Source organism: Oncorhynchus mykiss, chromosome 2, assembly GCF_057628025.1.
Source record: "Oncorhynchus mykiss isolate SJ-2025 chromosome 2, ASM5762802v1, whole genome shotgun sequence".
NCBI lineage: Eukaryota > Metazoa > Chordata > Actinopteri > Salmoniformes > Salmonidae > Oncorhynchus > Oncorhynchus mykiss.
Window position 1 is genome coordinate 46,541,789 of NC_143023.1, and position 26,145 is coordinate 46,567,933.

A 26,145-nucleotide genomic window follows, 5' to 3' on the forward strand; every position below is an offset into this window, starting at 1 on the left:
TCAGAGGCCAAGACAGGAATGGCCAAAAACCACATAGACTGAGTGATAAGTGTGGTATGGTGGAGAAATTACAATATTATGTTATAATACTGTTATTGCATCAAATGGTTGTTTTATGCAACAGAATAGAGGATTATTATAACTCTATTGTGTTTGTGTGAATTGAAACTGGGCCTCTGGGAGATTTAAAACTGACAGTGGATTTACGATGGATTGGTGATAAAGACCGCATTCCATAGCATGATTAGTGTCTGTGTGACTGACTGTAAGGTACCAGGGAGAGATGGCTCAGGGCTAGACCCTGGTTTCTACACAATGAGGACAGTATTTACAGCAGATACAGTTGGCTGTGAATTATTAGTAACATTGTGACCCATTGCATACATCTGTTGTTTGTCATGAATGGACTTGGCTATAAAATGCTGTGGCTCAAACCAGCTGGTTGAGTTCTCGGTGATCACCTCCAGGGGTGATTACTGACCAGCTCCATTACTGCAGTAATTAAATAATAAAGTTTGATTGTTCTGAAGAAATCTAAAAGTCTCTCCTTTTGATTACAATAATTCCACCACAGTGGTTTGATACTATGGGGGTTATGGTCCCTCTTAAAGGGACATTTCACTCAGAAACGGAAAGTAAAGTAATGTCAAGATGAAACCGTGTCCCACGACATCAATAGTGTAGATCGATAGTGTAGATCCAGCTGTACGCCTCAATCTCAAATGAATGGAAAAGATAAGCACTGTCTACTTTCTTGTTTTTGGAAAAACATATTTTCCATTCATTTGGAATGGAGGCATATAGCTGGATTTATACAACTGATGTCATTGGACATGATTTCATCTTGACATTAGACTACTTTAGAGATTGGAAAATGTCTGGAAACAATGTTTACTTACGAGTGAAATGTCCCTTTAACTGATACTATGGAGGTTATCCATCTAACCTTTTTGCAATAGCCCTTGAGAGGGTATGAGAACCTCTGATAGGGTTCTACTAGGGGTACTTGTCAAAGGTCTCATTAGTGGATGGCATTTAGCCCAAGTTGAATTGAGTCAGTTGGTAGGGCACTTGATGTAGTGTTGGGCACTTGGTTGGACACATATAGGCAACTCCACCCATGGGCACTTCATCTAATGGAACTCAACCTCTAGGGTGTAAGTAGAAAGTATGATTAGTGGTTTCTCACCATCTCTGTATGGATGAATGAAACCAAATATTCGGAGGCCGTAGTTCTTCCATTTTGGAGCCACAGCCAGCTTCTTCACCGTAGTTCTCGTCTGGAATGATAGACGTGTACAAACCATAAGATGAAGACCTGAACATGTCTGGCGGACGAACGGACAGACATAGAAAAGGCAGACAGACGGACGGACAAACAGACAGAGCTCTACAGTATACTCACATGGGGATATAGAGGGAAGTGCAGGTTCTTTCGGAGCTGGGCTACAGACGAGCCACACCAGTCCTCAAACACATGGAGGTTGGCCTGCCCTTTGAACTGTGGAGAGAGAAAGAGAGACCAGAGAGAAGGGACTCATTAAAATATATAATAACAATACTGTACTGTCACTTAACAGACATTTTTATCCTGACTTATAGTACAGTGAGTGCCTATGTTTTCAGTGTGTGTGTGTGTGAGATCCTTTAGGGAACTGAACGAGCAGCATTGGCATGGCTAGCATCGCACTCTTACCAAGTAAGCCACATAGGTTCACTTTCTGTTCATCACTTCATAACAACTGACCTAATAACCTAACAACTCTAACCTTACTCAAAACACTACAACTGAGTAGCACAAATGGTGTGATGATAGAGCCATTACTGTTATTTCTACCAATCTATAATACCATGGATTCTAGCATAGTGATCCCCTCCATTTCCCTCAGGGACGGGCATCAGAGCATTTGACACTGACAAAATAAGAGGAACTCAGAGCTGAGCCTGAACATTGTGTGTCTAAGACAGCTCGGCAGAAAAAGACCAGCCCCAGAGTTTGACATTTGTCTGCATTAGCTCAGCTGCATGGGGGGAAACAGAGGACGCTCTGAGGAGCACACACATCAGAAGACATAACAGACTCAGAAGGTTTGTGTGTCATCAGAACATAAAGGGAAATTAAGGGTGACTGGTTTGAGTCCCTCGCATACATTGCAGCCTATGGGTAAACAGCAGGGGGTGGTGAAGCATACCCCAAAACACACACACACACACACACAGACGCAGAAACGGACACACGCACCTACACAAGCATGCATATTTATTTTATTTTTTATTTAACCTTTATTTAACTAGGCAAGTCAGTTACGAATAAATTCTTATTTACAATGACGGCCTACCCTGGCCAAACCCGGACGACACTGGGCCAATTGTGCGACGCCCTATGGGACTCCCAATCACAGCCGGATATGATACAGTCTGGATATGTACAGACACACATCCGTTAACGCACAAACACACACACAAATAACACATTCAGAGACACACGCCCATGCACACTCACACAGACGCACAGACATACACTAACATGAGCGCACGTATGCACACACAGACGACAGACAGATGTCATGACTGGCCTGTGAGGGTCAGGTTACAGTGGATCACAGTTCTACAGAGATATCTCTCCTTCCCGCAGAGCGGGAGAGGTATAGAGAGTTTGATGGGTGGGGGTTATGACCTCACGCCCATTGTAAATAAGAAGGCAGCAGCCCAACTCCTTTCTGGTCTCTAGTGTGAGAGACTGGAATGTCTGTGTGCCTTAGGAAGAGTTTACAGCCCAAAACTACAGAACATCAAAAAAATGAACTTTGGGACAATATTTTTCATCATCTGAATGGGTGGGAACAATGATAGAAATGAACTTTTAACAAGGCACACCTGTTAATTGAAATGCATTCCAGGTGACTACCTCATGGAGCTGGTTGAGAGAATGCCAAGAGTGTGCAAAGCGGTCATCAAGGCAAAGGGTGGCTACTTTGAAGAATCTCAATTATAAAATATATTTTGATTTAACAGTTTTTTGGTTACTACATGACTCTATATGTGTTATTTCATAGTTTTGATGTCTTCACTATTATTCCACAACGTAGAAAATAGTAAAAATAAAGAAAAACCCTTGAATGAGTAGGTGTGTCCAAACTTTTTACTGGTACTGTACCATTTTCTAGCCCCGAGTCTCTACTTTTATCCAATGTAAAAAACACAAATTTTGCTACATAAAACTGAATCGAGCCGGTCGATCACAATTATCTGTAAGGTCCCTCAGTCGAGCAGTGAATTTCAAACACAAAGATTTTTTTTTACCCTATTGGTAGATGGGTAAAAAAGCAGATATTGGATATCCATTTGAGCATGGAGAAGTTATTAATTATATTTTGGATGGTGTATCAATACACCCAGTCCTTCCTTCCTTTCACGATGAGCCCAATGGTGTAAAGGCTCTCCTCTTCCTCTTCTGAGGAGGAGTAGCAAGGATCGGACCAATACGCAGCGTGGTAAGTGTTCATCTTGGTTTTTAATAAGAACACTGAACAAAACAATAAACAACAATGTGACAAAAAACAACTGAAACAGTTCCGTGTGGAAACAAACCCCGACACGGAAAATCAACACCCACAACTCAAAAGTGAAACCAGGATCCCTAAGTATGATTCTCAATCAGGGACAACGATTGACAGCTGCCTCTGATTGAGAACCATACCAGGCCGAACACAGCAATCCCAAATCAATAGAAAAAAGAACATAGACAACCCACCCAACTCACGCCCTGACCATACTAAAACAAAGACATAACAAAAGAACTAAGGTCAGAATGTGACAAATGGGGAATTTAAAACAGTTACAGAATTTCATGGCTGTGACACACAGACATGCTGTACACCCCCCCCCACACACACACCCCACACGCACACACACGCACACCCAAACGCTGCTAGAAGAATATTATTATGATTTCTAAATACTGCACAATTTAAACACTTGCTCCCCCAATCCCCCTTCCCCAATACACATGTAAATATTGGACTATAAATTGTGCCTTGCTGTTTTATGCTTACGTATGTAAAAATGTAAATTCTATTCTCCTGAGCCATTTACTTTATGTTTGTAGTCTTATCTTTTATTATTTCTTATTGTTGTTGCATTGTGGAGAAAGAACTTTCCGGTGAGCATTTAGTTAGACGGTATATACCATGTGTATCCCGTTCATACGACTAATAAAACCTGACACTTAAAACACACAGCCGTCTAACTCTGTTTTGACGGCAGCCACTAAATCCCGTGTCTCTCATCAGACAGAAGATCAAGGAGGGCAGAATTTTCAATAATCACATTGTTTCATTTACAACTGATATTCACCAGAGATGGGTTGGCACAGGACTTTAAAATCAGAGTTATCTGTACAATATGGGGAGCTAATGTAAGTCTTCAAGTCTCAAACAAGTTTATTCACGATGCTTGGGATATTCACCGAACAACCTCTGTTACACGTTGTAATTCGCCCCCAGGATTTAATACAATACTTCCGCCTACACTCGCCAAGTTACAGATAGTATCACAAGTGAACTGCAATTATAAACTGTTCATGTATAGGAACAGTTTCCAAAACACATATTTAGTCTACTGACTTGGACTCACCATTGAAAGTGCTTATTAGTGTAAAACTAGGCTTAATCTGTATCCAGAAAAAAATGCCTTTATGTTTCAGGGGGAGCAGTTACTCCAGCTCTCAGTGAAGGTGACATCCCTCCATGCAAGGCTAAACTAAACCTAGTTTGATAACCCTACTCTGCACGGCGAAAAAGAAAACAATCAAACAAAACCAACAAACAAGAAAGGTTAGAGAGGCCAAACGGAAGGGTAAGCATCCCTTTCTGATTCCACATTCCTGCCCATGGCGACTGCTGCTGTTGATGGTAAAAGTCACGTTTGATTAGTGTCACACAGGCATTCTCATGGATGGCCTGACCGGGGTCCTACTCATTTCTGTACAGGCGCTGTATTCTAGCCACCCTGCACGATAACAGCCAAGCAGTGATTATGAATCATGAATAAAGCATAAGTGATTTGTTTACAAATCTGCTGCACTCTAGTCCTTTACTGAGTGTGTGTGTGTGTGTGTGTGTGTGTGTGTGTGTGTGTGTGTGTGTGTGTGTGTGTGTGTGTGTGTGTGTGTGTGTGTGTGTGTGTGTGTGCGTGTGTGTGTATGAGCGAGTGAGCGAGAGAGAGAAAGGAAAGAGAGAGTAGAGTGTGGTAGAGAGGGGGACAGGATAAGGATGGGATTGGACAGGGCTGGGAGAGGAGAGGAGAGGAGAGGAGAGGAGAGGAGAGGAGAGGAGAGGAGAGGAGAGGAGAGGAGAGGAGAGGTAGAGAAAGCGATGGGACAGGATGAGGAGGGAGGTAAGGGATTTAGCTGATACCAGGATGTCCCAGTGTAAATATGTACCATGCAAAGCTTTTAATAGATTTCCAATGGTTTTTTAAAAGCAATCCTTTTTTAGGCTGTATTCTTTACCCTGCATGACAAAACATGAATAAGCCACTATTCACTTTATCTACAGCAATTACATTAAATCCAATGCAATTCTGCGGAGGCTAAAGGAGATAGTTATACGTTTTGGGATGCTAAAACACTATAGAATACTTACAGTATAGCTTTTCTGGTCACACACTGTGTACTTGTTTACTAAAAGTAGTAAACAATAGAGGGAGGCAAAAATGTGAGGAGAGAGAGAAATAATGATGTATTTTGACCAGTATCAGAGTCACTCAAGGATCTGTCATACATTATTGGGAAACAGACATGTTCTTTACTCAAGGTCAATATAGAGTGGTACAGAAAGCGGTTTTCAGAACTGCGTTTGAGTAGCCCAGCAGTGTTTCCTGGATAGAGTGACTTGACACATGATTCAGAAGTCACATTTGTTAATAACATTATATTATGCCACATTATCTAAAAGTGTATTATTTTTTTCACATGTTAATCTTGCGGGAATTGAACGCACAAGCTTGTCATTGCTAGCACCATGTTCTTACCAACTAAGCTACACAGAACCACATACTGTATGTGATTTTCTACTGACAAATCTAAATTGTAACATATTGAGCCCATCATGTCTGCTATCTCCAGTACCATGTGTAGAGAGAGGTATTCCTATAGCAGATCCCACCTTGAGGTTACATCCCAAATGGCACCATATTCCCTACATAGTGCATTCATAGGTAATAGGGTGCCATTTGGGACACATCCGGACTCTATTTCTGTTATGCTTTCACGTGTAACCGATGTGAAATGGCTAGCTAGCTAGCAGTGATGCGCGCAAATAGCGTTTCAATTGGTGACGTCACTCGCTCTGAGACCTTGAAGTAGTTGTTCCCCTTGCTCTGCAAGGGTGTGGCTTTTGTGAAATGATGGGTAACGATGCTTCGAGGGTGGCTGTTGTTGATGTGTGCAGAGGGTCCCTGGTTCGAGCCCAGGTAGGGGCGAGGAGAGGGACGGAAGCAATACTGCTACATTGGTGCCGTGACCCAGATCACTGGTTGCTGTGGAAAAGGAGGAGGTCAAAAGGGGGGTGAGTGTAACCGATGTGAAATGGCTAGCTAGTTAGCGGTAGTGCGTTTCAATTGGTGACATCACTCACTCTGAGACCTTGAAGTAGTTGTTCCCCTTGCTCTGCAAGGGCCGCGGCTTTTGTGGAGTGATGGGTAACGATGCTTCGAGGGTGGCTGTTGTTGATGTGTGCAGAGGGTCCCTGGTTCGGGGTGGGGAGAGGGACAAAAGCAATACTGCTACACACGCATACCATGATGGGATGAGTGTGCTTATCTCTGTCTGTCCGTAGATACTCTGATGCTTCCCCATCTCTCTACCACTGTCGCTCTTTTCTCTGTCTCTTCCACTCCCTCCCTCTCCATTTCTCTTTCCTCTCTCTGTCTTTTCCATCTCTCTCTTTTCCGCTGTCTATATCCCCATCTATATCCCCTCTCTCTTTTTCTATCCCTCCCTCCCTCTCTCTCTCACTTCAGTCATCCCTCCAGGATCTGTCCTATATATAGCTCTGAGCTACATTCCTCTCACAGCAGCTCACGCACAAACACACACACACTATGCCTGGTGTGGATCTAGAGAAAAGAGAGGAATATTTGAAGGCTCTTCCTATGGATTCGGCATATACTGTATGTCTAGAAGAAAGACAGGTGTAGAGAGGGAGCGAGAGATGGAGAGAGCGAGAGAGCATGAAAGAGAGAGAGTGAAAGAGAGAGCGAAAGACAGGTTATTAATAACGGTTAAATAAGAGCTTTTCAAAACCAACGTCTCCTCTCCATTCTGTTATCAGCACCAGAATACAGCAGCCCATCTCCTACGGGACACAAACATCTTTCTGGGAATGTTGCTCTTACATTGTGGAAAGCCTCAGCTTGCCAGTTGGCTTGGCACTGACAAATGACTGAGCGTCGCTCCAGCTGACGAGCCCGACGCACCGGCTGACATTGAAAATCCCCTTGGGAGGAAGAAACTGAGACGCAATGTTCCCAACAACAGCCCATCAGTGTATACCTAATACCACAATCCCTGTGGCAGTGGATAAAGTATTACAGTAGTGTGACTCAATACAATGATACACCTCAATAACGTACGATTTCCAGTACATACACATACATAAATATACAGGTTTTTGGAGAGATGTGGGTGGCTGCCACACTGGGCACCCCAAAAGCAGTTATTGTGGGGGAGTAAGTGCCTTGCTCAAGTGCCTTGCTCCATGCTTCACGGTGGGAACGACACAGAGATCATCCGTTCACCTATTCTGCGTCTCACCAAGACACAGCGGTTGGAACAAAAATCTCAAATTTGGACTCATCAGACCAAAGGACAGATTTCCACCCGTCTAATGTCCATTGCTCATCTTTCTTGGCCCAGACAAGTCTCTTCTTCTTATTGGTGTCCTTCAGCAGTGGTTTCTTTGCAGCAATTTGACCACGAAGGCCTGATTCAGGTAGTCTCCTCTGAACTCTTGATGCTGAGATGTGTCTGTTATTTGGGCTGCAATCTGAGGTGCAGTTAAAACTTCGGGATCGGTGTCCCTTCCACGGGACGGTTGAGCTAACATAGGCTAATGTGATTAGCATGAGGTTGTAAGTAACAATAACATTTCCCAGGACATAGTGATACCAGATATTGTCAAATCAAATACAATTTTATTTGTCACATACACATGGTTAGCAGATGTTAATGCGAGTGTAGTGAAATGCTTGTGCTTCTATTTCCGACATTGCAGTAATAACCAACGAGTAATCTAGCTAACAATTCCAAAACTACTACCTTATACACATAGGTGTAAAGGGATAAAGAATATGTACATAAAGATATACAAATGAGTGATGGTACAGAGCGGCATAGGCAAGATGCAGTAGATGGTATCGAGTACAGTATATACATATGAGATGAGAATGTAAACAAAGTGGCATAGTTTAAAGTGGCTAGTGATACATGTATTACATAAAGATGCAGTAGATGATATAGAGTACAATATATACGTATACATATGAGATAAATAATGTAGGGTATGTAAACATTATATTAAGTAGCATTGTTTAAAGGGGCTAGTGATATACTGTATTTACATCAATTCCCATCAATTCCCATTATTAAAGTGGCTGGAGTTGATGTTAGTGGTGGCTTTTTAACAGTCTGATGGCCTTGAGATAGAAGCTGTTTTTCAGTCTCTCGGTCCCAGCTTTGATGCACCTGTACTGACCTCGCCTTCTGGACGCTAGCGGGGTGAACAGGCAGTGGCTCGGTTGGTTGTTGTCCTTGATGATCTTTATGGCCTTCCTGTGACATCGGGTGGTGTAGGTGTCCTGGAGGGCAGGTAGTTTGCCCCCGGTGATGCGTTGTGCAGACCTCACTACCCTCTGGAGAGCCTTACGGTTGTGGGCGGAGCAGTTGCCGTACCAGGCGGTGATACAGCCCGACTGGATGCTCTCGATTGTGCATCTGTAGAAGTTTGTGAGTGCTTTTGGTGACAAGCCAAATTTCTTCAGCCTCCTGAGGTTGAAGAGGCGCTGCTGCGCCTTCTTCACGATGCTGTCTGTGTGGGTCGATCCATTCAGTTTGTCTGTGATGTGTACGCCGAGGAACTTAAAACTTACTACCCTCTCCACTACTGTTCCCTCTGCTGTTTCCTGAAGTCCACAATCATCTCCTTAGTTTTGTTGACGTTGAGTGTGAGGTTATTTTCCTGACACCACACTCCGAGGGCCCTCACCTCCTCCCTGTAGGCCGTCTCGTCGTTGTTGGTAATCAAGCCTACCACTGTTGTGTCGTCCGCAAACTTGATGATTGAGTTGGAGGCGTGCGTGGCCATGCTCAGGAAGCTTAAATCCGTATTAATCTAACTGCACTGTCCAATTTACAGTAGCTATTACAGTGAAAGAATACCATGCAACTGTTTGAGGAGAGTGCACAATTTTGAACATGAAACGTTATTAATAAACCAATTAGGCACATTTAGGCATTCTTGATACAACATTTTGAACAGAAACACAATGGTTCATTGGATCAGTCTAAAAATGTGCACATATACTAAATTGCACCTGGGCTGGAATAATATATTATGGCATTGCATCTGTTGCATAACAAAGATGATGGTACAAAAAATAAAATAATGTTTGGTTTTTCCTTTGTATTATCTTTTACCAATCTGTGTAGCATTTATTTGGGCTTCAATCTGAGTTTCAGTTAACGCTAAAGAATGTGTCCTCTGCAGCAGAGGTAACTCTGGGTCTTTCATTCCAGTGGCGGTTCTCATGAGAGCCAGTTTCATCATAGCGCTTGATGATTTTGAAATTTTCCGGATTGACTGACCTTCATGTCTTAAAGCAATGATGGACTGTTGTTTCTACCTGCTTATTTGAGCTGTTCTTGCCATAATATGGACTTGGTCATTTACTAAATAGGGCTATCTTCTGTATACCACCCCTACCTTGTCACAACACAACTGATTGGCTCAAATGCAATAAGAAGATAAGGAATTCCACAAATGAACTTTTAACAAGGCACACCTGTTAATTGAAATGCACCTCATGAAGCTCGTTGAGAGAATGCCAATAGTGTGCAAAGCTGTAAAGGCAAAGGGTGGCTACTTTGAAGAATCTCAAACATAAAATATATTTTGATTTGTTTAACACTATTTTGGTTATTACATGATTCCATTTTGTTATTTATAGTTTTGATGTCTTCACTATTATTCTACAATGTAGAAATAGTACAAATAAAGAAAAACACTTGAATGAGTAGTTGTGTCGTCCAAACATTTTGACACCAAACATGACATATTATACTAATTTGAGTGTCCAGGATTTACATTTACTATGTCACGTCTAATCTATGACACCACGCTGCATGTCTAGAGTGATATATTTTAGATTAGTGCAGTGGTCCTCTCCCTATGAATTTCTACTGAAGACCCTGGCATGGATTCCATAGATTGTACTATTGTATACTGGCCTAATAATCTTATGGGAGTCATCATCCAAATGCACAAAACTAGTGCTTCCATATTTTCCCTGCAGCAGGGAGACTTTTCACAAAGAGAGAAGAACAACTAAGTATGATGCCATAAATTAATAAATTACACGTTTGGAGTGTAATGTCCCTTTAAGACCAATCAGCCATTACATGACTCACTATGGTCTCCAAATATAAATCAAAATAAACTATAACTACCTGTATGTTGTTTATTGTCAACATTTCCATCCGTCTTTGACCCTTTACATGACACTGTCTATGATTGATAATCTACCACTCCTCCTTAAACATGCTGTTTGTCATGCTTTGGTTTATATAACTGTATTAAAGGCACTGAGATGACTGTGTACTGTAAAGTCAAGTGTTCTGGAGGATATAGCCTAGCGCATCCAGATATATAGTGCACTACTTTTGATCAGGGCCAATAGGACTCTGTTAAAAAGTAATGCACTATTAAGGGAATAAGGTGCCATTTGTCTTTGGATTTATATTGTCACGAATCCCGCCGAAGATGGTGCCTCTTCCTGTTCGGGCGGCGCTCGGTGGTCGTCGTCGCCGGCCTATTAGCTGCCATCGATTCCCTTTCCGTTGAGGGTTGAACCTGCGCCTTCACAGTGTCCGACCGGTCTTAGGTACGTGCCGCTTGGTGTAAATTGATTCGGTGGGCTCACACACTACCTTCTTCGGGTCATCCGGGGATTGATAGGACAGTGCGGGATCTTAGGGGGAAATACTGGTGGCCCACCTTAGCTAAGGATGTGAAGCTCTATGTCTCTTCCTGTACGGTATGCGCTCAGAGTAAGGCTCCTAGGCATCTGCCTAGAGGGAAGTTACAACCCCTCCCGGTTCCACAACGGCCATGGTCTCATCTCTCGGTAGATTTCCTTACTGATCTTCCCCCATCTCAGGGGAACACTACCGTTCTGGTCGTTGTGGATCGGTTCTCAAAGTCCTGCCATCTCCTCCCATTGCCTGGTCTCCCTACGGCCCTACAGACTGCTGAGGCTCTATTTACCCATGTCTTCCGGCACTACTGGGTTCCAGAGGACATCGTATCTGATCGAGGTCCCCAGTTCACGTCCCGGGTTTGGAGGGCGTTTATGGAGCGTCTGGGGGTCTCGGTCAGCCTTACCTCTGGTTATCACTCAGAAAGTAATGGGCAGGTGGAGAGAGTAAACCAGGAAGTGGGTAGGTTTCTGAGGTCGTATTGCCAGGACCGGCCAGGAGAATGGGCGAGGTACGTCCCGTGGGCAGAGTTGGCCCAGAACTCACTTCGTCACTCATCCACGAACATGTCGCCATTTGAATGCGTACTGGGCTACCAGCCGGTCCTGGCTCCGTGGCATCAGAGTCAGACCGAAGCTCCTGCGGAGGAGGAGTGGGTACAGCGCTCTAGAGAGACCTGGCGGGCAGTCCAGGATTCTCTCAGGCAGGCCAGTGAACGGCAGAAAAGAAACGCTGACCGCCACCGCAGTGAGGCCCCTGTGTTTGCACCAGGGGACAGGGTCTGGCTCTCGACCCGAAACCTGCCCCTCCGCCTGCCCTGCCGGAAGCTGGGGCCGCAGTGTGTTGGGCCATTTAAAGTCCTGAGGAGGATAAACAAGGTGTGTCATAGATTGCAACTTCCCTCTTACTATCGCATTAACCCCTCGTTTCATGTGTCTCTCCTCAGGCCGGTGGTAGCTGGTCCCCTACAAGAAGGTGAGGTACCAAAGGGCCCTCCGCCCCCTCTGGACATCGAGGGGCCCCCGGCGTACACAGTACGAGCTATTCTGGACTCGAGACGCCGGGTGAGGGGCCTGCAGTACCTCGGGTACTGTCACGAGTCCCGCCGAAGATTGTGCCTCTTCCTGCTCGTCGTCGCCGGCCATCGATTCCCTTTCCTTTTGTTTCTGTTAATTGGGTCTAATTGGTTACACCTGTTTTGAGTTAGTTTTGTTTGTAGGCTATTTAAGGGCACTAGGCCCGCTGGGTATTGTGCGGGCTTGTTTTCTGTTTATTGTTGTTGGTGTATTAGTGTGATCTCTATTTTTCCAGACAGTTTTAGTCCTGTGTGTTTTGGACAGGTTGTTTCATGCGCCCTTGTGTTTTGCATGTACGTGTATCCGCTGTCTTTGGAATAAAAGATCCACGTACGGAATTACCTGCTCTCTGCGCTTGACTCCTCCACTCACCATTCATAGAAGAAATAACATATATAAATCCTATGTAAAGTTGAAGTCAGAGGTTTACATACACCTTAGCCAAATACATTTAAACTCCTGACATTTAATTCCCTGTTTTAGGTCAGTTAGGATCACCACTTTATTTTAAGAATGTGAAATGTCAGAATAATAGAAAATATAATTATTTATTTCAGCTTTTATTTCTTTCATCACATTTCCATTTGTTGTCCTGAAGCCATTTTGCCACAACTTTGGAAGTATGCTTGGGGTCATTGTCCATTTGGAAGACCCATTTGCGACCAAGCTTTAACTTGTGATGTCTTGAGATGTTGCTTCAATATATCCACATAATTTTCCTACCTCATGATGCCATCTATTTTGTGAAGTGCACCAGTCCCTCCTGCATCAAAGCACCCCCACAACATGATGCTGCCACCCCCGTGCTTCACGGTTGGGATGGTGATCTTTGGCTTGCAAGCATCCCCCTTTTTCCTCCAAACATAACAATGGTCATTATGGCCGAACAGTTCTATTTTTGTTTCATCACACACGAGGACATTTCTCCAAAAAGTACAATCTTTGTCCCCATGTGCAGTTGCAAACCATAGTCTGGCTTTTTTAATGACGGTTTTGGAGCAGTGGCTTCCTCCTTGCTGAGAGGCGTTTCAGGTTATGTAGATATAGGACTCGTTTTACTGTGGATATAGATACTTTTGTACCCGTTTCCTCCAGCCAGCATCTTCACAAGGTCCTTTGCTGTTGCTCTGTGATTGATTTGCACTTTTCACACCAAAGTACGTTCATCTCTAGGAGACAGAACGCGTCTCTTTCCTGAGCGGTATGACGGCTGCGTGGTCCCATGGTGTTTATACTTGCGTACTATTGTTTGTACAAATGAACATGGTAACTTCAGCCTTTTGGAAATTGCTCCCAAGGATGAACCAGACTTGTGGAGGTCTACAATTTTTTTCTGAGGTCTTGGCTGATTTCTTTTGATTTTCCCATGATGTCAAGCAAAGAGGCACTGAGTTTGAAGGTAGGCCTTGAAATACATCCACAGGTACACCTCTAGTTGACTCAAATGATGTCAATTAGCAGATCAGAAGCTTCTAAGGCCATGACATCATTTTCTGGAATTTTCCAAGCTGTTAAAAGGCACAGTCAATTTAGTGTATGTAAACTTCTGGCCCACTGGAAGTGTGATACAGTGAGTTATATGTGAAATAATCTGTCTGTAAACAATTGTTGGAAAAATTACTTGTGTCATGCACAAAGTAGATGTCCTAACCGACTTGCCAAAACTATAGTTTGTTAACAAGAACTTTGTGAAGTGGTTGAGAAATGAGTTTTAATGACTCCAACCAAAGCATATATAAACTTCAGACTTCAACTGTATTATTAACATAGGAGAGATGGAAAGCAGTGACTGCTCCTCTATTGTCTCTAGTCCCACAGCTGCCTGTCTACAGAGCACCAACGGGAGACAGGTTGAGGCACAGAAAACTAACCAACCACATGGCATCCTAACTATCTGCCTCCTATGAATTTGTATACAAGATAGAGAGAGATGGGGTGGACAGAAAGAGAGAGTGTGGATAAGAGAGAAAGAGAGGGAGGGGTCGGGAGAGGAAGACGAGAGGGAGCTGTTTCACTCCTCTTCCTTACCCCCATACTCTTCATCTACCTCTTATTCTTTTTTCCTACTCCTCCTCCCATCACTCTGTATGCCTCTCTGACAGGCCTGCTGTAATTTGTCTCTTTGTCTTCCCCCTGAGTCTCTCTGTCAGAGTAATGGCCTGCAATAACTTCTTCACTGGCCCACCAATCACAGCCCTATAAATAACAGCCAGCTCTTCCAGCTTGGCTGCCATAGACTCACACAGACCGGACAGAATTCCCAGAACAGATCAATACTGCCTCCACGACACATGACAATAAACATAATCCTGCATGTTTGGTTTGGTTTGGTTTGCTGGGAAAAATTACTGATGTTATTACATTACCTGGTAACCTAACAAGAACTTTTGGGCAATGTTCTGTGGCGGTTGTTCTACACGTTGTGCACAGCATGTTACTGACTGTGAGGAGAACATTGATAATGTAAAAACAATAATAATGTTAGCAAAAACATTATTTTCGTGTTTTTGGGATGTTATCATCCTAATGTTAGATCTTAACTTAATGGGATTCTTAGCTAATGTTTTGGGAATGTATACCCGGTTTGCTGGTAGTCACTCCAGCTAGATTCACTCAACCCTGCCCCTACCCACTCCAGTCCAACGCACTCCTGACTCCTGGTCAAGAACACACACTTTTCTGATCTGTTTTAATCTGTGTTTGAAACTCACTGCTCGACTGAGGGACCTTACAGATAATTGTATGTGTGGGGTGTGGGGTAGTCATTCAAAAATCATGTTTAACACTATTATTGCACACAGAGTTCATGCAACTTATTAAGTGACTTGTTAAGCACATTTTTTACTCCTGAACTTATTTAGGCAGGTAGCCTAGTGGATAGAGTGTTGGACCTGTAACCAAAAGGTTTCTAGATTGAATCCCCGAGCTGACAAGGTATAAATCTGTCGTTCTGCCCCTGAACAAGGCAGTTAACACACAGTTCCTAGGCCATCATTGTGAATAAGAATGTGTTCTTAACTGACTTGCCTCATTAAATAAAAATTGAATACATTTAAAAAGGCTTGCCATAACAAAGGGTTTGAATACTTAGTGACATTTTAGCTTTTTCTTTTCTTTTATGAATTTGTAAACATTTTGAAAAACATAATTCCACTTTGACATTATGGGGTATTGTGTGTAGGCCAGTGACACAAAATCTTTTAAATTCAGGCTGTAAAACAAAACATTTTGGTAAAAGTCAAAGGGTGTGAATATTTCCTGAATGCACTGTAGGTAGGAAATACATTTCAACTCATGATATCTACCAGTAAATGCTAAGGCAGCAATAGGTATGCAAACCAGGTACTTAAAAAGTATAGTCTGAAGTCTTTGTTAAATGTTTGCTATGTGATATTCAGTTATGAATTTTAAATGTTGACTGCAAACTCTGCCATCAAATGTGCATTACTATACATTGTAGCCTGCAGTAGGCTACTGAAACACTGCTAGCAAACCACAATGGGTCTCTTGCTAGGTGCGGAATTTAATTAAAGGGCAACTACACATAAATGCTATGTTGTGAATAGTTTTTTAGTTTTTTCTGTCAAAATACTCTGTGAGTTTCTCTCTGAGGTGCACAGTCAACAAGTGGTGCTGGTCATGGTGCTGGCAGGCTTAAATAATAAATTCATGTCAAATCAATTGCGCTACTGTAAGTAGTTGCTATTTTTGTTTGTAAAACAATTATAAAACTATATTTGTAAGTAGTACTTAAGCAATTTTCTGACCGGATACTGTATTGGTGGGCCAGTGTTATTTATAGGGCTGTGATTGGTGGGCCAGTGAAGAAGTTATTGCAGGCCATTACTCTGACAGAGAGACTCAGGGGGATGTAATACAACTTAATAAAAGTTGTTTCTTAAGAGGGCTACTTTTACTTGATTAAATTACGATCTAAGTAAGTACTTTTACTTAAGTACAGATTTTCAGTACTCTACCCACCTCTTCCAGCATTTCAGTTTTACATGCCTAGGACTTCAGTGGTCCAGAATATATTTTAAATCCTGGTTAGAGTGCCAGCATACTATCATTTACATAATGGTATAGGTCTGCTTATCAAACATTATAGAGTTGCCTCTATTTGATATGCTAATGCTAAGTCAGCTCTGGGCTACTTTGACAGGTCTGGAGGCACTCTCATGTCATAATTAGTGGTAGAAAGGAACCTAACTACTCGGCCAATGTCAAGGCAGAGGGCAACTCATTATTGGTAACCGACAGCTGTGTTTGTGTGTGTGTGTGTGTGTGTGTGTGTGTGTGTGTGTGTGTGTGTGTGTGTGTGTGTGTGTGTGTGTGTGTGTGTGTGTGTGTGTGTGTGTGTGTGTGTGTGTGTGTGTGTGTGTGTGCGTGTGTGCATGTGCGTGTGTAAATATGCATCTGTGTGTGTATGCTTGTTTGTGCATGTCTGTAAGTGTGTCGGAATGTGTGTGTGTTCAGCAACCCCTGCTGTGTGACAGTTGGCATATGGAAGCAGTCTGGTTCTGTGTGTCTGATGGTGTGCCACTGACAGTGCCAGCCTGGTGCCCCTCAGACCTCTGTCCTGGCACCTGGGATCCCAACATGGCACAGTGGTGCCTGGAGAAAAGGGCTAATAAGACCACAGCTAAGGCCTCAGCCAGACAGAGATGGATGATATGCACAAAGACTGTACTATGCCTCTTTTTTTATACATTTTACATTTTAGTCATTTAGTAGACACTCTTATCCAGAGTGAATTACAGTTAGGAAATTCGTCTTAAGATAGCTATGTGGGACAACCCCATATCACAATCATTGTAAGTACATGTTTTCTCAAGAAAGTAGCTATCAGTAAAGTCAGAGCTAGTAAGAGGGAAAAAAGTGTGAGTGTTAGTTCACGAAAGGCTTCGTTTTTTTTAAAAGTTACGTCTTTCCCTCTACGCTTATTTGTTAATCTTATCCGGGATCGATTACCTTGCCATATACATTTTGAAACCGCACTATGGATTTTATCCCAAAAACCATAAGGTGGAGACATGGGAAGAGTTGACTACAGAAATTGAGGCGTGGCAAAATATTTGTTTTGACAACAGATATTTTGCCTGTTAAAGCAACTGGGATGTTCATTAATCTACTAAGGTCGGATTTAATTGATTTGAGTTTTCTGTTCAAGTTTCTGGCAGTGCTTTTTATCTAATAAAGAAAATATATCTACTTCCAATTATATAAAGTGGGAAAATATTGGGATTCCATAGGTAGAGATGGAGTCCTCTGTTGGGATCTTGAAAGGCAGTAGGGCTGATTTGGTTAGATTCATTTTATAACTTGAGATGAAGCTGAATGTACCTACGAGTTTCAAAGAATTTGGGAGTGATTGAGATACACTACCGGTCAAAGGTTTTAGAACACCTACTCTTCAAGGGTTTTTCTTTATTTGTAGAATAATAGTGAAGACATCAAAACTATACATAACACATATGGAATCATGTAGTAACCAAAAAAGTGTTAAACAAATAAAAATATATGCATTTCAATTAACAGGTGTGCCTTGTTAAAAGTACATTTGTGGAATTTCTGTCCTTTTTAATGTGTTTGAGCCAATCGGTTATCGGTTGTGTGACAAGGTGTGTGGGGGGGGGGGGGTTGACCTATTTGGTAAAATACCAAGTCCATATCATGCCAAGAACAGCTCAAATAAGCAAAGGGAATTGACAGAGTTCACAGAGTTCAAGTAACAGACACATCTCAACATCAACTGTTCAGAGGAGACTGTGTGAATCAGGCCTTCATGGTCAAATTGCTGCAAAATAAATGATTATTAAAGGACACCAATAAAAATATGTTACCGCATGGCAAGCAGTACCGGAGCGCCAAGTCTAGGTCCAAGAGGCTTCTAAACAGCTTCTACCCCCAAGCCATAAGACTCCTGAACAGTTTCATCAAATAGCTACCCAGACTATTTGCTACTCTTTGTTATTATCTATGCATAGTCATTTTAATAACCCTACCTGCATGTACATAATTACCTCAATTACCTCGACACCGGTGCAACCGAACATTGACTCTGAACCGGTACCCCGTGTACGGTATATAGCCCCGCTATTGTTATTTACTGCTGCTCCTTAATTATTTGTTTTTATTATCTCGTAACTTTTTTTCTGTAGGTATTTTCTTAAAACTGCATTGTTGGTTAAGGGCTTGTAAGCATTTCACTTTCACTGTATTCTGCGCAACAGAAACATAAGCAATGGACATTAGACCGGTGGAAATGTATCCTTTGGTCTGGTGTCCAAATTGGAGATTTTTGGTTCCAACCACTGTGTCTTTGTGAAACGCGGTGTGAGTGAACGGATGATCTCCACGTGTTTATTTCCCACCGTAAAGCATGGAGGAGGTGGTGTAATTGTGTGGGGGTGCTTTGCTGGTGACACTGTCTGTGATCATTTAGAATTCAAGGCACACTTAACATGCATGGCTACCACAGCATTCTGCAGCGATATGCCATCCCATCTGGTTTGGGCTTAGTGGGATTATCATCTATCATTTGTTTCCTGTCAAAATGTAAGGAGTACTTTTGGGGGTCAGGGAAAATGTATGAAGTAAAAAGTACATTATTTTCTATTGGAATGTGGTGAACTCAAAGTAAAAGTTGGTGACACCCAAAAGTACTCGTTACGTATCGAATGCTTAGCAGGACAGAGAAATGGTGCAATTCACAAAATTATTAAAATAACATCACTGGTCATCCCTACTGCCTCTGATCTGAAGGACTCACTAAACACAAAATCTTCATTTGTAAATTATGTCTGCGTGTTGTAGTGGCTATCTGTAAATAAAATAAAAAATACATTTGTGTTTCCTGGTGTACTTAATATAAGCATTTTGAAATGATAGTATAATTTTCAATTACATTTACTTTTGATACTTAAGTTTATTTAAAACCAAATACTTTTAGACTTTTACTCAAATAGTGTTTTACTGGGTGACTTTCACACTTACTTGAGTAAATATTCACATTTACTAAAGTATAACAAATGGGTACTTTTTCCACTACTGAATCTTTGATTGATTACTTTTGGTTCTGATAGAAATTCCCCTGCTTCAAATTCAATAGTTGCTATATTAGCTATATTAGATAACTGATCAGCAGCAAATGTGTAAAGTACTTAAGTAAAAATACAAGTTGGGTTTCTGGGCCAGAGTGCACATTATACCGTGACATTCTGGGGCCTTAATTTTTTTAGTGGGGCCTATGTGTGCATGCACTAGCATTTTCTATTTATTATGGGCCTAATAGTAAAGATGTCATTTAAAAAAAAAGTGTTTCCTTTTAATTTGGCATGAACACAATCATGATGTTTTCATCTTATTGTCAAATACATAACTTCAAAAAGTAGACTACCTGAGCATTTTTGTCCACTCCAAAATAACTCCAGCATCCAAACAGTGCACTGTGCACTCACGCCAATTGATGAATGGAAAGAGAACCATCGGTTGCAAAACACCAAAAGTGTTATGACATTCGGCTATTGTCACTGGGTCTACATTCTTGTAGCCTAAATTAATTGATGCGTCATGCTGACAAAATTACCTTCTTTTGTAGAAAGAAAAGTTGGGACACCTGAAAAGGGTCTGAGAAACGGGACAGTCCCAGGATGAGAAGTACAGCCACATGGGATAGTTTAAAAAAAATCATGACACAGAGGTGGGGGTGGAGTTCCGTGAATCTGATTAGGAACACATTAGGAACACCTGCTCTTTCCACGACATAGACTGACCAGGTGAATCCAGGTGAACGCTATGATTCCTCATTGATGTCACCTGTTAAATCCACTTTAATCAGTGTAGATGGTGCTTGCAACGCCAGGGTCGTGGGTTTGATTCCCGAAGGGGAACCAATATGAAAAAGTATGACAGATGTATACACTCACTACTGTATGTCGCTCACGATAAGAGCATCTGCTAAATTACTCAAATGTAATTGTGTATGTGTGCAATTCAGAGAGTGAATGGGCAAGGCAAAATATTTAAGTGCCTTTGAATGATGTATGGAATTAGGTGTCAGGTTTGAGTCTGTCAAGAATTGCAATGCTGCTGTTTTTTTTTAACGCTCAACAGTTTACTGTGTTATTAAGAACGGTCCACTATCCAAAGGACATCCAGCCAACTTGACATAATTGTGGGACACATTGGAGTCATCATGGGCCAGCCTAACTGTGGAATGCTTTCGAAACCTTGTAGAGTCAATGCCCCGACAAATTGAAGCTGTTCTAAGGGCAAAAGGGGGTGCAACTCAATATTAGGAAGGTGTTCCTAACGTTTTGAACACTCAGTGTACATCATTCCTAAAGACACACATAGAGCCTGCAGCAGCACTCAGAAGTGAAGGACAGAGACATTGTGTGTGAGTTGGCAAATTGGTATTAAAAAAAAAACGGCACTTTACCCCTCTTTTTAAAGATTTTGCCTCAATATTTTGTATTAAACTAAATCAAAAGGGGTGGGACGTTGCCCCACCTGATTCAAAAGTGATGGGGGGGAAATGCCAGCTCGTCACATGTTTTTTTCTTCTTGGTGGCCCTGACTCATCCTATGTTTACAAATGAGGTGGGACCATACACATAATTCCGAATGGTCAGTAACACTCTTCTAAGTCCATAGCTGTGTCCATATGCCTGTTCTACACCCAATGGTTCTGGGTCCCTGTCCTGTGGACTCACTTCTGCATGCTGAACACTATTTTGGATACCCTGAGGGAACAATAGTGGAATAACTGAAGAATGAATAGCCTAGGAGAACATGGGTGGAATAACTATACAGATTTTACAGTGTCTCCCCGAGACTATATAGAACACACTAAATCCTGGCATATTTTAATTGTTGTCTTTTGTGGAGGAAGTAGGGTGTTGATGTGTGTCTTGATCAAAGGGTAGTGAAGGTGGATCACGTGATGAGTAAACTTTCCGAGACCTGGAGACTTGCTTAAGTACATTCCATCACACACCCTTGAATGTCCTTGTCTGACACACACACACAACAACATGCACAAAACTGACACTAAAGAGCCAGAGAGCCATTGAAATAATAAAGGCTAAATTGGTCGGTTGTCTTCTCGCTTGACCAGTTCACAGATGTGCTTTGCATTAGGTCCTCTGAGACACACAGGGCCTCCGCGGCCAGAGTTCATTACACTGTGCTGAGCAGGTTACACATCGAGCACGGCTCTTCTTATCACACTTTCTCTGCTTAATTGGCCTGCCTTCTGTTCCCTATTGTTATAGCAGTTAGACGTATGTCTGTGTGTGTGTGCGTGCGTGTGCGTATAAGTGCGTATATGCGTGTCCGTGTGTGTCCGTGCGTGTCTGAACTGCTTACAGCTTGGAAATTAGAGTACCTTCTAGTGCTCTGGTCTAAGGTGACATTTTAGAAGGTGAAAAATGGTTTTGGAGAAACATTCTCATCCACAAGCTAAGGCAAAATAGATGGAGAGTATGTTTTCACTACTCAGGCTCTAATGTGAGGAAATTACAGTTTAAGTCTGCAAACCCTATTTCCTATTTTGACCAGGGCCCACAAAAAAGGACAACATGGAGAGAAAACATCTTCTCTTGAATTACAGTGCAAAAAACACCTATAGTAGCAATTATTTGCTGATCTATAATTACTTGTGATTCTTTTTCTTGAATAAAATAATTTTTTCAAAGGGTACAATGCCTTTGGAAAGTATTCAGACCCATTGACTTTTCCCAAATTCTGTTACATTACAGCTTTATTGTACAATGGATTAAAACATTTTTTTTTTAATCCTCAGCAATCTACACGTAATACCACATACTGACAAAGCGAACAGGTTTTTACAAGCGTTTGCCAATTTAAAAAAAAAAAGAATATGTATTTAAATAAGTATTCAGACCCTTTGCTATGAGACTCGAAAATGAACTCAGGTGCATCCTGTTTCCATTGATCATCCTTGAGATGTTTTTACAATTTGATTGGAGTCCACCTGTGGTAATATCCATTGATTTGGCATGATTTGGAAAGGCACACACCTGTCTATATAAGGTCCCACAGTTTACAGTGCATTTCAGAGCAAAAACCAAGACATGATGTCGAAGAAATTGTCCGAAGAGCTCGGAGACAGAATTGTTTCGAGGCACAGCTCTGGGGAAGGATACCATAACATGTCTGCAGGTTTGAAGTTCCCCAAGAACATAGTGCCCTCAATCATTCTTAAATGGAAGAAGTTTGGAACCACCAAGACTCTTCCTAGAGCTGGCCGCCCGGCCAAACTAAGCAAACCGGTGAGAAGGGCCTTGGTCAGGGAGGTGACCAAGAACCCAATGGTCACTCTGATAGAGCTCTAGATTTCCCCTGTGGAGATGGGAGAATCTTCCAGATGGACAACCATCTCTGAACCACTCCACCAATCAGGCCTTCATGGTAGTAACCAGACGGAAGCCACTACCCAGTAAAAGGCACATGACAGCCCGCTTGGAGTTTGCCAAAAGGCACCTAAAGGACTCTCAGTCCATGAGAAGCAAGTTTCTCTGGTCTGATGAAACCAATATTCAACTCTTTGGCCTGAATGCTGAGCACCTGGAGGAAACCTGGTACCATCCTGGTACCATTCCTACAGTGAAGCACGGTGGTGGCAGCATCATGCTGTGGCAGCATCATACCTTCCAATAGAACAACGACCCTAGCACACAGCCAAGACAACAAAGGAGTGGCTTCGGGACAAGTCTCTGAATGTCCTTGAGTGGCCCAGCCAGCCTGGACTTGAACCCGATCGAAAGTCTCTGGAGAGACCTGAAAATAGCTGTGTAGCAACGCTTCCCTTCCAATCTGACAAAGCTTGAGAGGATTTGGTAGAAAACTGACAAGATTATGTTTATGTTTACATACTGTTTATGCATCAAATAAGGTTTGATGAGTACTCTCTCGTCTGTGTCTGTGGGACTGAGTTGGGCCTCTGGGGCTCAGCGCTGGCAATTGATTATTGATGGCTTGGTGATAAAACCTACAGCCTGCATTCCATATAATGAGTTGGTGTTTGTGTACTTTGAGGTACCAGGGAGGAGATGTCTTAACTATAAAATACTGTGGCTCTGTTCAGCTCTTTGAGCTCTTGGCATCACACTTCAGAGTGTGGGATCGACCAGCTTCGTTATTACAATAATGAATCAATATTAAATAAAGATGAATGTTTGAAGAAATGACAAAGTCTCTCTCACTGAATTCAAATATTCCACAACAGGATTTGCAGAGAAGAATGGGAAAAACTATGTCATACCCAAGAAGAGTCGAGCATGTATATATACAGTATATATATATTTTCAACAATTTCAAAACACCTGTTTTCGCTTCGTCATTATGGGTACACCGATTAGATTTTTTTAGAATAATGCAGTAACATAACTAAATGTGGAAAAAGGGAAGGTGTCTGAAAACTTTCCAAATGCACTGTATATACACTACTGTTCAAAAGTTTGGGGTCACTTCAATCCAGGTGTGTGGCTTTAGCCAAGTCTTTAAGAGGATTCATGCCATGTTTGTTATTCTAGCCAGGGCCTCAGAAAAGTTTCTCAGATACTAAGAGAGGGAGACAGATTTTTGATCATTTTTGTTTACATTTAGATCATAAAAATGTATATCACTGGGGTAGGCGGCACCTGATTCTAGATCAGCACTCCTACACTGAGATGTTTTGTTAATAAGGGACCTGGTCTCAAAGCGGATTCAAATATACTTCAGAGAGACCAAACACTAAATCCTATCCTGTGAACTTACCTCAGGTTTCCATGGCAACTTCTTGTGGCGCTGGCTGAGAAACTTCCTGATGTGGCCATGGTCTCTGGGGTCAGCTCCAACAGCATTGGACTCATCCTCCTGGAGAAGGACAGAGAACATGGTCAGTGGGGGTTGAGACAGGGATGACAGCTATGGAGAAAAGAGAGAGAAAGAAAAAGCATCCAAAGGACCTAGAAATTGAAGAAAGTACAGGTCTAGATGAAAGAACGATTATGGTAAAGAGGAAGAGGGAAAAATATGCACATTACAGGATGAAAAAGCAGATGAGAATATGAGAGAGGGGTAAAGGGAAAGATTGTACCGTTACTCTTTCAGTGTATAAATCAAAAAGTGCAACAATAGAAATGTGGTATCACTTGCAGTGCACATAAATAGCTAATTTATCCACTTATCCATCCATCCACAGTTCTAGCCTCCTGTGACCACATCAACATAAACAAAATGTGTATATTTCTTATTTAACCTTTATTTAACCAGATCGGTGTGTCGTCGTCCCCCCCCCCCCCCGCGGGATGGTTGAGCTAACGTAGGCTAATGTGATTAGCATGAGGTTGTAAGTAACAAACAAAAATCCCAGGACATAGACATATCTGACATGGGTAGAAAGCTTAAATTCTTGTTAATCTAACTGCACTGTCCAATTTACATGAGCTATTACAGTGAAAGAAAACCATGCTATTGTTTGAGCAGAGTGCACAATTATGAACTTGAAAATGTATTAATAAACCAATTAGGCAAATTTGGCCCTGTATTGATACAAAGTTTTGAACAGATATGCAATGGTTCATTGGATAAGTCTAAACTTTGCACATACACTGCTGCCATCTAGTGGCCAAAATCTAAATTGTGCCTGGGCTGGAATAATGCATTATGGCCTTTCTCTTGCATCTTTTACCAGATCTAATGTGTTATATTCTCCTACATTAATTTCACATTTCTACAAACTTCAAAGTATTTCCTTTCAAATGGTCTCAAGAATATGCACATCCTTGCTCCAGGTCCTGAGCTACAGGCAGTTAGATGTGGGTATGTCATTTTAGGCAAAACAAATTTTTAAAGGGTCAGATCCTTACGACGTTTAGAACAAATTCTTATTTACAATGATGGCCAACTCCAGCTAAATCCGGATGATGCTTGGCCAATTGTGTGCCACCCTGTGGGACTCCCAATCACAGCCAGATGTGATACAGCCTGGATTCAAACCAGGTACTATAGTGACAGGTACCTACTGCAAGGAGATGCAGTGCCTTAGACTGCTGCGCCAGTCATGGATGTGTCCCAAATGGCACCCTATTCCCTATAGAGTGCATTACTTTTGAACAGAGCCCTATTTCTTTAACCTTTAATTTGACAGGGAGTCATGCTGAGACCAATGTCTTTTTTTACAGATGATCCGTGTATCAGACATACACATCAATACACACCAATATACACTATTGTTTATTTTATCTTGAAATACACTTATTCATGTTACCTTACAATAACTTATTGATTACTTGACATGCATAATGATTGTATATGTTGGGGTCAATGGAGGGTGGATAAGAACTAGGTGTATGGAAAGTTACTGAGTGAGAAAATGGGGGGGGGAGGCAAAACATTTACATTCTGTCAAACATGTTATTCTTAAATCTCATGGATCCTATGGAGGGAGGCAAAGGGCAACAGTCTGGTTTCAGTCACTGATAAGGTAGGACAGCCGTGGATAAGGGAGGAGTGAGGAATTTGGCCCGATGTCAGGTCAGATGAAGTGACATGGAACACATATATACTTACATGCACACAAATGTTCTAGCAGGAGGCGGGGCCATGACTACACAAGTGAGAGGAACAAATTAAGACCATGACTAGCAACAGAGATGTATTGGCTGTCTACATGTGCAAGGACTTGACTCTACCTAGTATGAGGGTATAAATATACAGCACCAGTCAAAAGTTTGGACACACCTACTCATTCAAGGGTTTTTCTTTATTTTTTACTATTTTCTGCATTGTAAATTAAAGTGA

General features: G+C 42.0%; 1 protein-coding gene across 2 annotated transcripts in view; it reads right to left on the reverse strand.

The window, feature by feature from the left end:
• b4galnt4a (beta-1,4-N-acetyl-galactosaminyltransferase 4a) overlaps window positions 1-26,145 on the reverse strand; it is a 450,051-nt gene that overhangs the window by 173,355 nt on the left and 250,551 nt on the right. The window contains exons 3-5 of one of the 2 annotated variants that reach the window (XM_021564073.3): window positions 24,118-24,216; window positions 1,406-1,501; window positions 1,190-1,280 (exon numbers count right to left, since the gene is read on the reverse strand). In XM_021564073.3, the coding sequence (XP_021419748.3) occupies window positions 1,190-1,280; window positions 1,406-1,501; window positions 24,118-24,216 (286 nt within the window). Of the gene's footprint in view, window positions 1-1,189; window positions 1,281-1,405; window positions 1,502-4,635; window positions 4,947-24,117; window positions 24,217-26,145 lie in introns of those variants that run through there. The other variant, XM_036949745.2, reaches the window with a different exon arrangement.